The sequence below is a fragment of the Sceloporus occidentalis genome, unplaced genomic scaffold (assembly GCF_023333645.1).
Source record: "Sceloporus occidentalis isolate IW3139 unplaced genomic scaffold, rSceOcc1.0.p SCAF_131, whole genome shotgun sequence".
Taxonomy (NCBI): Eukaryota; Metazoa; Chordata; class Lepidosauria; order Squamata; family Phrynosomatidae; genus Sceloporus; species Sceloporus occidentalis.
In genome coordinates, this window is record NW_028317111.1 from 2543819 (window position 1) to 2558309 (window position 14491).

At 45.0% G+C, this 14491-nt stretch overlaps 2 protein-coding genes across 2 annotated transcripts; one reads left to right on the forward strand and one right to left on the reverse strand.

Moving 5' to 3' along the window:
- Positions 1-1183: 1183 nt before the first annotated feature.
- Positions 1184-8372, reverse strand: XKR5 (XK related 5). The gene is made up of 7 exons (XM_089499236.1): positions 8327-8372; positions 6497-6680; positions 4505-4689; positions 4137-4346; positions 3362-3531; positions 2622-2733; positions 1184-2256 (listed from the first exon to the last, which is right to left on the reverse strand). Exons 1-7 carry the CDS (start codon positions 8370-8372, stop codon positions 1184-1186), a joined length of 1980 nt encoding a protein of 659 aa, XP_089355362.1.
- Positions 8373-10394: 2022 nt separating this feature from the next.
- LOC149281523 (transmembrane protein 171-like) lies at positions 10395-11285 on the forward strand. Its single transcript, XM_089499237.1, has one exon. The coding sequence runs from the start codon at positions 10395-10397 to the stop codon at positions 11283-11285; it is 891 nt and encodes a 296-aa protein (XP_089355363.1).
- Positions 11286-14491: the final 3206 nt, after the last annotated feature.

A 14491-nucleotide genomic window follows, 5' to 3' on the forward strand; every position in this document is an offset into this window, starting at 1 on the left:
ATCCAGCGCCCAATAAATACGGATCACGCTACCTAATATCACAAAAAATAGAAAACACTAATTATATTTGCATTAAACATTATATGAGAAATTCTAGTTAAGACCAATTTTTTTTTTTAAAAAGCATAAATTCACCGATATAGCAGCATTTGCCCCCGACTATTTTTTTTTTTAATCAATCACGAGACAATATATCAGGACTGAAGAGTTAGAGTTGGGAAAAGAGTTCTTCCGGATACAGAAGCGAGATAATGCAAGCGGCTGCTCGGCACGGATCATGCGTTATTCTCATTTAGCGCAGGCCGTATAAATTCGGGGTCTTGGTCACGCGACAGAGGGCACCAGCAGATCGAATACAGCCGAAACATAAAAGTAAATGTACGTTGAGCTACGGGGTGAAGACGCGTTGTGACCCCTGTTTTCTTTAGGCTGGTGTTTCCCAGCGCTGGAAGAGCCCCTTCAGTGGAAATCAAAATACGGCTGGACCCCCGAGTCTGGTTATCGCACAGCGAACATAAAACATAACTTCACGCCATTAAATCCCACACAGAGCTGCGTGAAAAAGAAAAAAGGATTTATGGGTTTTTAGAACAGAAAGCTAGAAGTGGGGACAACGCAGCCTTCCAGTCGCTTAATGAGAACTCTCATGATGCTCAGCCAGCAGGACAGCTTTTTTACGTTAGACCCAGGTGTTTTTACAGAACGTGTGGAAATGGTAAAAAGCAGGTTTTCATCTATACAAAAAAAAATAAATCAGAATATAAAGAGAAGCACCATGGGAGCCAAGATCCGGCCTCGGCCGCGCATGTACAATACGTAAGGAGGGGAAAATAAAGGTGTGTGTGTATAATTATATATATATATTTCACACACACGGTTATAGCTTATAGCTTTAAATACTGAGAAGCAGCTGTTTATGTTAGCTAGCGTACCGAGGATATATATATTACATTCAATTTTATGCATAATATATTATTCAATATTAGTAAAACGCGGGTTTGAAATGGAATGGAAGCCGGACGCTCTCAATGCAAACTCAAAAATGTAACAAAAGCATTATTTAGAGCGAAGGCCCGTCTCACATATCAATTATGGGGTTTTCTGTTGGACTCAATGAACCGCATTAGAAGAAAAAAAAAATACGAACAAAGTACTTAAATATCAAGAACCCCCCCCCCACTGCCTACATTTTTAGCTGGGCGAGTTTGCGCCTCGCTTTCGTTTCCGCGCGTAACCCCGACTCCGGGACCGTGGGTTGTGCTTTCGGAGTGGACGTGAAGCAAGGTTTCTCTTCCTGGACCAGCCTTCCTCTCACAGACGGCGGCACGAAGCCCCCCGCCAGCAGGTGGAAGCCCCTTCTCCCCATCGGTTCCTCTAACTCCAAGAGTTCAGGATCTCCCTCTAAGGAAGTCGACTCGTCGATGAGATCGCTCACGTCCAGGGCGACGCTCCTCTGGAAGTTACTGTTGGCGGCAAGGCTTAAAATGGGGCTGACACACACGGCTGGAAACTGCTCTTTTCCGGCGGCTTCTAATGCCGGGGCTTCGTTAGCCACGGCTGCGAAAGCCAGAGGAGGGTCAGGTGTGTCTAGCACGGAGTCCAGGTCATCGGCCGAAGACGGAACGGCATCCATGTTTGCACTGAAATAAAAAGTGGCGCTTTCTTTCGCTCTGGCATGACTAACGGGCGAGCACGGACCATCCAACGCCCCTCCAGCTTCGGCAGACAAGTTTCCACCACCATGGCCATCACCGCCGGACAGCAGATCATCAGTCTCTGCTTCAGGGTTATCAAGGACTCTAGTGTTCCCAGGCGTGACGTACGCAGACCGGACACCTTCGGGACGCGGAACGTTCTCGATCTGCAGCTTCCCCGTCAGAAACCGTTCAGACTCCACCAGATCCGGGCGAGGAGGTTCTACCTTCCCGAGGAAAATCGGAGCACCCGCCAGGCGTCCGGGCGAAACGGCTTCGGCAAAACCGCTGTCCCCAAAAGCGGCGTTGATCTGCGACAAATTCCCCGTTTTCATGGCCAGCCTCACCAGCAGCCAGTGATGGCTCGGCTTCAGCTCTTCGTTCGCGGAGGACTTCTCTGCCTCTTTGCCAGAAGATCCATCCCAGCAGCCCGACGAGGCGGCCGACTCGCTCGCCCTTCCGTGCGCAACCTTTGACGCTTGCGCCGGTTTACAAAAACTCAGAGATATTTCGGCGGATTTCGGGTGCAGTAAAGTGTAATAAATGATCAAAGCCGCGCAGCCTGTCGTGGATAAAAGCAAGATGTCAGACCCTGCAGGCTGTGCTCACAAATGATTGCTACAGACTGAACCCTGCATAATGTTTTACTGATTACTGCTCCGAAACCCACCATTAAAAAATATTCATAGTAATTCACACAAAAACATTCACACCAGCCGCTATTTATTTACCCGATATCAGGGCGATTACGGGGAAAAAAAAAAAAAAAAAAAAAAAAAACAAAATCGCTTGATGTCGGGTTCTAGAAGATGCAAAGAGGAACTCAAAGTATGAATTACAATGCCTTCCCAGGGGTTTCTGTACCCAGTAGGTTATATATTTGCCACTGTAAATAATGATATCTGTTCATATTAACCATTGACTCACCAATAAGAAAGCCAGACAGCACGGTCACGGACAGCTTCACGTGGCTCCACGCGGCCTCCTGTAAGAAATTGGTAGCCAGCAGCAAAAGAACGCAGTTTTCCAACAGCATGATCTGTAAGTATACGAGAAGGAAGGAAACAAAGAAACTTTAAGAGCCGTACGCTGGCCTCCATGAGCCTCTTTTGATGTGCGTTTCTTTATTAGAAAACTAAAGCCCCGTGCGTCCATCCTCTCCCCTCTTAGAGCCGCCTGGCCAACCCCGGCCCATATTCTGTCATTCTTCTGTCATTCAGCAGCGTGGACTGACCGAAGCGGAGGTCAATACTAAAGCTGCCCATATCGAGCCTATGAAAAGTCTTGGCCCCTTTTAGTAAACGTAATATATGATTACTGAGCAGACTCAACAGACCAGACGCCAGCCTGCGGTGACATTTGTCTGGTTAGGACCCAAACGAGCAGCTCCGCTCAGCTACCGGTTCTACACACACATGCCTGCTCTTTAAAGGGAAGTTGCATGGAAACAAAACACAGTGCTGGACACAGTTAATTTATCTCTTAAGTGGTTGGCACTCTAATGGTTAACATAAAATTAGTAATGTGTTGTCGATCTGCATTGAATTTAAAAGAAAATGACATGAAAGTATCGCATATACAGCCAGCGTGGCATGCCGTGTCAGATTTTGTGGCAGGACCAGTCTAGGAATTGACGAGAGAGAAAGGGGGGATAATACGATTCTCACCACATAGAAAATGGCGACACGAGAGCGGGAACGGCCGTGTTTGACATTAATGAAGCAGAAGACATAGACTGCCCCGACGCAGACGTTGAACAGTCTCCAGTAGCAGGGGCGAGAGACCACATCGGTCCCCTGAGTGACCAGCCAGAAAGACATGACGAGCCAGTGGGCACCTAGAGGAGGAAAGGAAGGATCCGGTCAACAAGAAGGGGTTAAAATAAATAAATACATAGACCAAGATTCAAGTGAACGTGAGAAATAAAGCACGCTTTCCTGTACGGACTCTAAAGTAGAGCCGTTGTAAGCACCAATTTCACGCCAGAATAAGTGTGTAATTCCAGTTACTTGTGGTCGGGATCATCTTTAGTAGTTACCAGTAAGTAAAACGTAAGAATGTACGGGTTAATAATCCCGGAGGCGTAGCGTATTATTTGTTCCTGCGGTAAAGCGCGTTATTTTCCCATGTAAGCCCCCTCGATACGGGGGATATCATAACTTATGGAACTAGAATGAAGACAGTCTCCAGGGGAAGTTTAAGAGGGTGCGCGCGGCAGGAAGTGTCGATGTCGGGGGGAAGCCGGCGGCATCCGAGGAGCATTTTCCGATGAAACGTTACTTGGTTTGCAGGGAGTCAAAGACAGAAGTGTTAAATGTGCAAGAAAAATCAATTCGCAACGATAAAAACAGTAAGGAAAAAGCGGAAGATCCCCATCGCTATTCACCGGTTACCGACCCCAAAGAAATGGGATAGAAAAGGGAAAAAAAAGTAAATTCTCACCTGCCACAGCAAACACCCAAAAGTGATAAACCTGGGAAAACACCACCAAGACCACGGCCCTCGTGCCGATCATCCCCATCCGCCATAAGAGCTGGCAGAGCAGAGACGCCCAGGGCGTGGAGAGGTGACCCGGCTTCAAAAGGCACATGAAGCGGCCGTACGAGACCAGAGCCCAGGAGAGGGACAGGAGAGACAGCAGAGCGCTGATCGCTGGGGAGAGAGGAGACGCGGGTCAGGGCGAGACGTAACCGGAAGCGCTCATGCGTGACACGACCCGTGTAACACGCGCGCGGTGCCTGGCCGGCTCTGTAAGCGCGCTGTAGGCTCTTCGGTTCTGATATCGGGAGGGGGTCGGATATCCGTCTCACCTGCGTAGGCGTCCGTTTCGTCCGAGCTCAGGTAGATGTATGTCTGGAGCAGTAAGCGAGGCAGGGCCTGGACCAGGGCTTCCAGAAGCCGGAGCAGAAAGAGTTCACCCTGCTTCATCAGCACATCTCTTCCTCCTGGACCATCTATTCCCCCCCGGCCAGCTCCCCAAAGAACATCCACGTGCCTGCAAAAAAAAAAACAAAAAAAAAACAAGAGAATCAGCATATTCCCTCCAAAATCATAACGGGGGTGCAGAGGAAAAAAAAACTAGAGGAATACGCCAAAAAACTTAAATATAATATTTTATTTGATCCACCAAAAGGATGAAAAAGATAGTAACACCACCAAAAATGTACATGAAATAACGTGCGTGAGGTTAAAATAAAACCCTCGATTGGCATGGATCACTCAATCAATAAAACGCATGTTAAAAAGCTCCTAATTACCCCGAGAATAGATAATTAAGTATTGGCAGATAAAGGTATTCTGATAAAATGTATAGCGAACTCATACAATCTATCACCAGACATCAGCCTGCGCGGCCGCACCGGGTCCGGAATGCACAATGAAGCAGACCGGGGCGTTAATCCGGGTTACCCGCCAGACCCTAAAAAGCATATAAATTCTGATCTGCGGCCACTGATTTCGCCCGTGAGATCGGATCGGACTCGCTGCATTTGGGGTCCTGTGACGTAGTGGCGGGCGAAGCGTTATATATACGGCCATACAGAGTGACGGGATCCCCAATATTTATTATATTTATAATTGGAGAAACGATACACGAGCCACGGGGATTCTTATTACACCTTCGTCATCCCGGAGAGCGAGCAAGGCCCCCGCCGGCCCCCGGCCCAGACAGCAGCTGGAAACAAACTTAGTGTTTTACGGCATTACGAAGCCCCTTACAGGAAACATGAGTCAGACGCTGAATCACATGCCTAATAACCATCCCGAGTAACCCTTTGTGTGCCACGCGCACCATCAATCTCACATAACACAAACAATATCCCAGAATCAGTGTCTATATACACATATACGTACAGTATATACACACACACACTAATTATATATATATATACACATATATATATATATATATATATATATATATACACACACACACACATATATATATATATACACACACACACCCTGCCAATTAACCTCTGCATGGATATTTGTAGAAATAATCATTAGCGTTTATCCACCAACTTTGTTTGTTTGGTGTTTGTCTTGCGCACACAATCTTTTATCACAAGTAACTTAATAGATCGCAGATAGTCCTAAACAGACGATAATGAAGACGTAGACAGAAGAGCTTAATCCGTACGACAGCTGCGTGGTCCCTTTTTCAGGTTATGTTAGTAAATGCGCATGAAGCACTCCTAATGAGTTGAATGGGAGCGCTTCCCGGCCATTGATTGGCTGCTTCGAGCAGAGGAAGGAGCGGGGACGGAGAGCGCAGCAATTTGTTCTCAGAGTACTTTCACGGGCGCTCCGTGGGACGGCGCTGTAAATAAATACAAATTACCAACAGGTAGCTTGAGGGGTTAAAGGGACCCCCAGCATCTCCTCTAAATGATTATATCCCCCCGCAGGTGCGTGGAACGATCCATCAGGCACCTCCCCCTAGACACTTGCATGGTTTCCCCGGCTCCGTCACATGCGTCGTGTCTGCATCCAATCATGACGGGGACTCTTCATACAGAAACCGAGCCCCTGCTTTTTTGGGGGGCAGGGGGGTCTTTTTAAATGAGCGGACCCCAAGACTCTTGAAATATTAACCCTTATAGCCCAATGTGAAGATTCTATGGGGTGTGTTAACCAAAAGGCAGTAATATCCATCCTAATTGAAGACTTTAAAGATACTCCTAAGAGTCACCTGCATTCAAGCAGGGATAGAAACCTTAACACACCGGCACCAGAAGCACCAACTGGGAGCATCGGCTAGAATCGCAGCCGCGTGGAAAAGGAACGGGCCGGCCGCTTACCGTTTCAGGATCCCCAGCTGCAGGAGATGAAGCAGGCCGAGGGCGAAGCACCGCGGGCGGCCGTCCGACCGGAACCAGGAGAAGCTGAGCGCCTGGAGCAGACATCCCGGCAGCAGCAGCGCGAGCGTCCATCCGGCCCACAGACACCGCGCAGACACAAAGTAATGGAGGATCACCGCCAACTCTGCAAGGGAAGCCACAGCATCGTTATCTCTGACGGACAGCAGAGGACGGCCTCCAAACATACATATACTATGAGTACCGCTTATATCCGTTTCTACTTTACTGAGAGGGTGGTAGATAAGTGGAACAGCCTCCCAGCAGAGGGTAATACAGTGAGGGGATTTAAACATGCATGGGATAGACATACGGCTCCTGAATCTAAGACGAGACCAACCACTGATTAAGGTTTGAGTCTTTACAGCAGAAGAACCGGGCGAGTACGCGGGGGCCGATCTGCCGGCAGGTTTTATTATTGTTACTTTGTAGGCTGTAGTTCATTTTCCGCCGATAATTCTCTTTTTCGAATGTATGGTTTTTTTTGTAAATGTAAATAATATACACAAACTCAAAAGTTTGGGGTCGCTCCAATTTTTTGTTTTTTATTTAAGCTAAAGCCATTAAAATAACATGAAATGGATCAGAAATCCAGTGCAGACGGGGTTAATGCTGTAAATGACTATTGTAGCTGGAAACGTCTGATTTTTTTATGGAATCTGGCGCACGATCTGCACCGAACAAGCTCAGCGGCTGACGATCAACGCCTGAAAGGGTCACAAGTCGAACAATTTATTAATTGTGTAAAATAAAACACGTAACCGCGATGACATCGCTTGCTTGGGGGCAGAAACCGTTCAGCGACCCGAGACGCCCCTGATCCGAGACGAGACAGCGATCAGCCGTGTGATAAATAGAATCTGAGATAATAACATCACCAGTATCGCTACAGATAACACATGAAAGTGCGATATCACCGATAAACAACCTCTGATAATAGCCCCGCCCCCTCTTATCATACAGACTCCAGTAGATAGCAAAACAAATAAGAGTAAGGAGTTAAAAATGGTTAATACTCAATGGGCTGGGAGGCAGTTCCATTTATCCACCACTCTGTCAGTAAAGCTTTCCTTATCATGTTTATCCTGCAATCCAATCATCATTTTAGTCGCCCCTCCTGTGATCTCTAACCAGAACGGCAATATCCTTCCAGAGATGGGATCTCCTGAACTGTACCCACTACTCCAGGCGAGGTCAGAGATCTGTGAAGTGACAGAACCTCCTCCACCTGCCCCATCAAGTACCTCTCAGGAGTAATTTCAAGGATTACATTTGTGTCACGCTCACTCACATACTCATGTTGCCATGGAGACAGCGCAGATGGAGCAGTTCATTTTGCAGACAGTGAGACGTGAGATGTTCCTCTTTATAAGGCTCATTATTGGAAAGTTGACACATAATGTATATTATATAGAGGTGTTAATATGTATATATATATATATATATATATATATATATATATATATAGATAGATATTTAACCGTTCCTTTGCGCACTTACACCACCCGTCCTGTTGCAAAGTGCTAAGATCGCCATGGAAACCAACAAAAAAGTTACAGCTGCAACCACTGGAACCCCTCACACTACCGCTCATCACTCGGTCAACCCGCTCCCCCCAATCACGCTCGGCCAGACGCGCATGCGCAATCCCCCTCCATCACGCTCGGCCATACACAAACACACAGCTACCGACCCACTCCAAACAAATTGCTCAGAAGGCAGAAAGGTTAGCAAACAGTTAATCGCTCGGACCCCCAAACCGGGCACACTCACCAGCTCCTCTCTCGGCCAGGTACAGCACCAGAGACACGGCCACCATCCCGCCACCGCCGTACAGCACCAACCGCTACGCCACAGTTACATTTCCCGCCTAGCGCTGGGCCACGCCCGCCGAGTTATCGAACCAATCGGAACTTTGCCTTTCTGTCTGCTACAGAGAACTTAACTCCTTGAGCACCGGAGGGCTACAGCTCAGTGCTAATTGGCGACTATTTCTTGCGGGATCGCGCAAAGTGATGCGGAATACGAAACCTGCGCTTTATATACATCCATCCATATACCTATCCATCTATCCATAGATTCATCCATCTATGCATTAATACATTCATCCATCCATCTATACATCCATCCATCCATCCATACGCTCAGCGGAGGGGAAGAGAAGCATTGTTGGGCATTTTGTGTATGCAGATGAAACAAATGTCTTATTAATAGCGTTTAACCCAAAAACAGACAAACAATAAAGGTCATGGCGAACCACATCTAAAACTGCATTTTGTTTTTATTTTTCACAATCAATGATCACCTCTTAAGCTTAAAGGATGTCGCTGAAATGCCTCGATAGCGAACACAAGAAAAATTACTACCACAAACTTTGACACAAAGGCTGGTGGTAGAATTAGTGCATGTGAAGAGTTAAAATACCACCATTTGAAATACCTTGGAGTGTCTAGTTTTCAATAATATATGATTTGATGGGGTAAATTGAACTGACCGGCTTCAAAGATGTCCTAAATGGGACATGGGGGCAGAAGGACCAGATGTCAAAGTTAAAAGTAAAAAAATTGCTCTTCCCAAATGTGGCCTTTTACCTCCAGAAAAACTGACGTACCCCATGCATAGGCAGTATAACTGTGCTCAGGAGATGTTGCAGAACACATAATGGGTTGTTGTATGACAACTTGTGTGAATAAACAAAAAAGGCTAAGGCTGGCGGTAGAATCTCACGAATGGAAAAGGTTCAAATACCAGCATCTGATATACCTTGGGGTATATAGTTTTTTTTTTTTTAATAAATATGGTTTGATGGGGTAAATTGAAGTAACCAGCTTCAAATATGCCCTTAATAGCAAATGGGGGCAGAATGGCCAGATTTGAAAAAAATGGTTTCAACATAGCAATATGCTACTTGTACTTGCCATATAACTTGCAAAAAAACATAAAAACATTGTGTATTTCTAAACTCAAGACAATTTGTAGAATCTATTTAGCAGGTTTTTTTCATTCGCTTTTCTAGATAATTTTTCTCAAATAAGAGTCACAAAAAGTGCTTTTTTCAATTTTTACTCATATATTTTTTTAGTTTTTTTTAGAAAATTAGGTGACAAGATCAAAAAAATCTTCTTGTCTTAAAAAAAAAACCAATATATAAAACTTGCGTGGGTACACTAAATGGGAGAGGAGAAAATTAGAGCTAAACACGAGCATCTCCAAAGTGTCAAAGGTTAACAAAAAATGAAAATCAGTCTGGTCCTTCATGGGTTAATTGTCTTTTATTAAGTGTAAACAGGGTTTCTTCTCCTGTCCAAGTATCCTCAACATTGTCATCTATTAACAATCTACGAGTATTTCTGTGAAGCATGCGCAATGTCAGAAGAAGCCCTTACTTCTCAACACCGCAGAAAGTCTCTTTGGAACAAACCACTTCGTGTAAGTAGAGGGGGGGGTCATGTAGAATAAAACATTTGTGACAGAGGCAGCTGTGTATTGGCCCTGAGGATAATTGGAAGCAGGGCAGAACACCCCTATGGCTCTTGCACTGTGGTACAGCCTGCCCTGACTGTGATGTCATAGTGCTGTGATGTCACAATGCTGTGATGTTCTGTAAAAGCACATCCAGACACTGTGGTTGTTTCAGATTGTGAGCAGTAGCAGTACTGAGCATAACCGTTACCTGTCCACGACAGGGAGCCAAATCGCGATTTCAATTGACTTTGAAAACACAAAATAGGCAGAGATTAAAAGGCCTTCATTCGTGTGACGGAATACCCGGCACATAGGCGCGAGTCTCTGCACCTGAACATCTTTGACTGACACCCGACAGGTACACGTTTCAGCCGTCATGGAGCGCACTTGCTTCGGCACTCCTGGCCCTCGCACAAGCAGCAGAATAACATTCACGCTGTGTGTATTTGGCTGGGCGCTCTTATGCGGCGGATCTGTACTTTCTGTCTATGGGTTCGCGTCATGCCAGTCCGACAGCTGTATCGCCTACAAGGTGACGGGCCCGGTACTTGCCGGGGTAGGGCTGGCATGTTTAATGATGGCAGAGTTTACTGCCAAACGAGAGAGGAGAAGGAGGGAATTAGAAGGAGACCCGACGGATCCAGATAGCAGCTTCCTCTGCGGCAAAAGCCGGCAGTTTGTGCAGTTCCTGATACTCGGGATGCTGTTACTGGTTTGCGGGGTAATAGTTTGTATCCCAGGACTTGTGGTACCAGCCTGCAAACCGGCATCCAACACAGACAAACCCACTAAAGTCTGTGCAGCTCGCTTAGTGCAGATAATCGCAGTCGTAATCGCCTTGTGTTACTGGCTGGCTGTCTGTGTGAGAAAAATCCGTCGGGACGGCGACTCTGAGGAGGACCCAGAAGCCTTCAGATATCAGCCGCTTCCTGCAACATTGGGTGATGACGTCACCCCACCTCCACACTTTGCAGGAGGACCTGATTGGTCAATGAGCAGGGACCCTCCTTCCTACTACAGCATCGTTTTTGAAAGGGGCGACTATGATTCCGGCGGACGCGGTGGGGAAAATGAACACAACGTTCCAAGACCGTGGGGGCCGATCGTACAAAACAACGACGAGCGTTACCCTTCTGAGCCGCCTCCAAGATACGAGGACATATTCCCTACTCAGCCGGATCCTGAAGAGAGTTCATCATCATCATCGTATCACTCGGTTTCACAATCATCGGAGTCGAGTGACTATGAGCTCGCACCAGGACCCTAAACGTGGAAAGTCTGAACTATTGGGGGGGGTTTTTTTCTAACATTTCGACTCAGTACAGAGTTTGAGCCGGAAGCGTCACCCAAAACATCGCATCTGACAACATCCAGGTCTGCAGATAAAGGACTGAAATCAGACCGGGTTTTCTGTCAGTGCCGGCACCGTACATGACGCCTGTCGAAATGTTTTTTTCCCCCCGTGAGACTTCCACCTTAAATAACGGATAAATAAAAAGACATCTTTTCATGGTTGCCCCTCAAACAGTATCTGTGTGCGTTTGTGTGCGTGTTGGATATACCGCGTGTACGAGGTCACATTACCGTATGGAATCTATAACATAAATCTCTTACATGTGAAATCAATGAGTTATCTCTGGCTTGGAATCACCTCCAAGATACGAGATATATCCTACCCAGCGCGATCCTCTTCATATTACTCGAGCGACTACGAGCTCGCACCCGGACCGGAAATGTGGGAAGTCAGCGGTTTTAGGTCGGTTTGTAGGAGGATAGATTAGATATCTGCACTGGGTTTTTTCATTCTCAAAAATAGTTTTTTCCCCTCCAACATTTCTAGCTCAGTGTTGTCTGTCAGCCGTTCTTCTCCAGGCCGTTTAACTCAACAATGTTGCGTCTTCGTTAAAATGCGCCGTGTTTATATAAGTATTGTTGCCAAATAGGCGTTACTGCGCAAACAAGTCCTGGAAACCAAAAAGATGGCGTCTCACCGCGACGCTTGTAGACGTGCTGCGGGGGGGCAATTTGCTCCCTTTCCGTGAAAAGCCCCGCGGCTGCATTACTTACAGGGGGTTGGAGGGGGCGCCCTGCGGCTTCCGTCTCCCGCAGGTAGGCTGTCGATATACCTGGATGGATAAGGCAGCCGCCATGTTTACAGGAGACACGTTTATCTGTGCTGGTTAGGGACATGTGAAAGTGCTGCCTTCATGTATGTTGTGTGAGTGACAGTCATTTAGTGGATACGGCCCGCATACTCCAGGGCACGGTCTGTAACGTATGAGATCGATGCGTTAACACGGCTGTCACTCATACATGCATCCATCCATCCATCCATACATACATTTATCCATACTTTTCATCCATCCATACATACAAACATACTTACATACACCTATACATACATCCATACATGTAAATAATACCACATGTAACATACTAAACTTCTTCGGGACCAAACTATTTCACTGAATGACTCTAAAGACTAGGAATCCCATTTTATACGTTTATAATTATTATTAATATATAATATAATTGTTTAAAATTAGTATTTCCTCTAAAATCCTACAATAATTGAAAGAGTATTATTATCCAATTAATATTATTTGATAATTGTAATATATAGAAAGTCAGCAATTCCTCTAAATATCATAAGTTAAAACTTGATATTATTATAATTATTATCATCATTATTATGCTAATATTATATAATTGTTATACATAGGAAAATGTCAGTATTTCCTATAAAAAAACAAGTTAAATTGTGAAATTATTAAAATTATTATTATTAAGAAGTGAATCTATAATAATTATAATATATAGGACACTATTAGTATTGCCTACAAAAATCTTATGCGTTATTAATAAACTAATTGTTTAATAATTGTAATATTTAGGAAAATATTAGTTTTTCTTCTAAAAAAATAAAAAGATAAAGATTGCAATTGTTATTATTAAAATTAATAAACTAATATGATATAGTAATTGTGATATATAGGCAAATAGTAGTATTTCCTCTGAAATCGTATACCCTAATTATCACGGTTATTAATAGTAACATTATATTCTAATTTTAAGATATGTGCTAATATTATTTCCTCTAAAAATCTTATTTGAATTGAAATCTCAATTCGGAAAGGAAGCAGTGTTAATTTTTGCATTCCAGCCACGTTTGGGTAAAGCATAGCTGTCGACAGTTCCAAATTTTTCTGGGGCAGTCCCAGCAATACCTTTACGTGAAAAAAACCCAGTCCTAGAGCCATTGGGGGAAGTGTGTACTGGGCCCCAAGATTTCTGATGGCGGCTCTGTACAAACTGTCACCTGTCCTTGTTGCCATTCCCTTATAGGAACCATAACTGATGTGATAGCTGACAAAAGTCCTGCGTTCGACAGTACAGTCCTAATCCCCAAGCTTGTTTCCCTGGTGTCCATTAACATTTCTCATCAGTCCCTTAAAAGAGCCTTACATATGATGATCTAAGGAAAGTAAGGGGTGGTCCAATGGAAAACATCCCTGCCGTGATACCCGCATAATTTGGACGAGCGTGACATCACAAAGCTGGCTACATTTGTGTGACATCACACTCCTCTGGGTGTCCCGGGAAGTCTCTGTATCTAAGCCATGGCGGTAAATAGGTGCAGACATCCCTAAATAATGGAATGGATTTAAATCATTAGGTATTTATAAATATCCAATGCCGCCTGAATACAGCATTTCACTCACCCGACACTAGAGGGCGCCACCAGAGCGATGTCATGGGATGTCCTGCCTCTATTGTCTTTTATGGAGGTTCGGTGCCAGATTGATGTACTATATATATGATGATAATGGTATATTGGGATGCCGAGGGGCGGAGCTTGGGCGGTAGAGTGTCACTCAAAATTTACGCTGTCCTGCACAAAGCGAGACAGTTATAAGGCATGTAACGACAACAACATTTTATCTTACATATATATTTGATTTATATGGCGCCATCATATACCGCAGCGGTACAATGGAAAACAGGTCATAACAAGCAGTGGGTCTCATAACGATTTGGATTTATAGAAACCGCACGAGCTTACAATCCAGAACAGGACGGAATTCACAGTCTTTCTCCCACTAATATATATTTTATGGGTGATATATAAGTATAATTCCGAGGACAGGATCTCATTAAAAGGCTGTCAGCGCCAACCACGCGGCAGACTGCTGCCCCCCCCCAGACCTCCCACCCTAGGTCAGTAAACGTCACTGACCGATTGGCTAATTAGAATATTTTCCAATGCGAATATTAATTGAAAGGAAAAAAAAAACATTGGAGGGAAAGTTGGATTAACCCTGTGTACTAACAGCTTTTTATCATTAATAAATTCATTCAAAATATGCCAGGATTTGGGGATTTTTTTCTGTTTAACCCCTTAAGGACAAAGGCTGTATTCTTCATCTTTATCATAAACCCCAGGATTCTTCACAAAGTTCCAGTTCTGAGCGG

Excerpts from the sequence above, each read along its gene's own strand:
- XKR5 (XM_089499236.1), bottom strand. The coding sequence starts at position 8,372 with ATGGTGGCCGTGTCTCTGGTGCTGTACCTGGCCGAGAGAGGAGCTG. Across the intron at positions 4,347-4,504 it reads CGAAACGGACGCCTACGCAG|CGATCAGCGCTCTGCTGTCT; the intron begins GTGAGACGGATA and ends CTCTCTCCCCAG. Across the intron at positions 2,734-3,361 it reads GTGTCGCCATTTTCTATGTG|ATCATGCTGTTGGAAAACTG; the intron begins GTGAGAATCGTA and ends GTATACTTACAG.
- LOC149281523 (XM_089499237.1), top strand. The coding sequence starts at position 10,395 with ATGGAGCGCACTTGCTTCGGCACTCCTGGCCCTCGCACAAGCAGCAGA.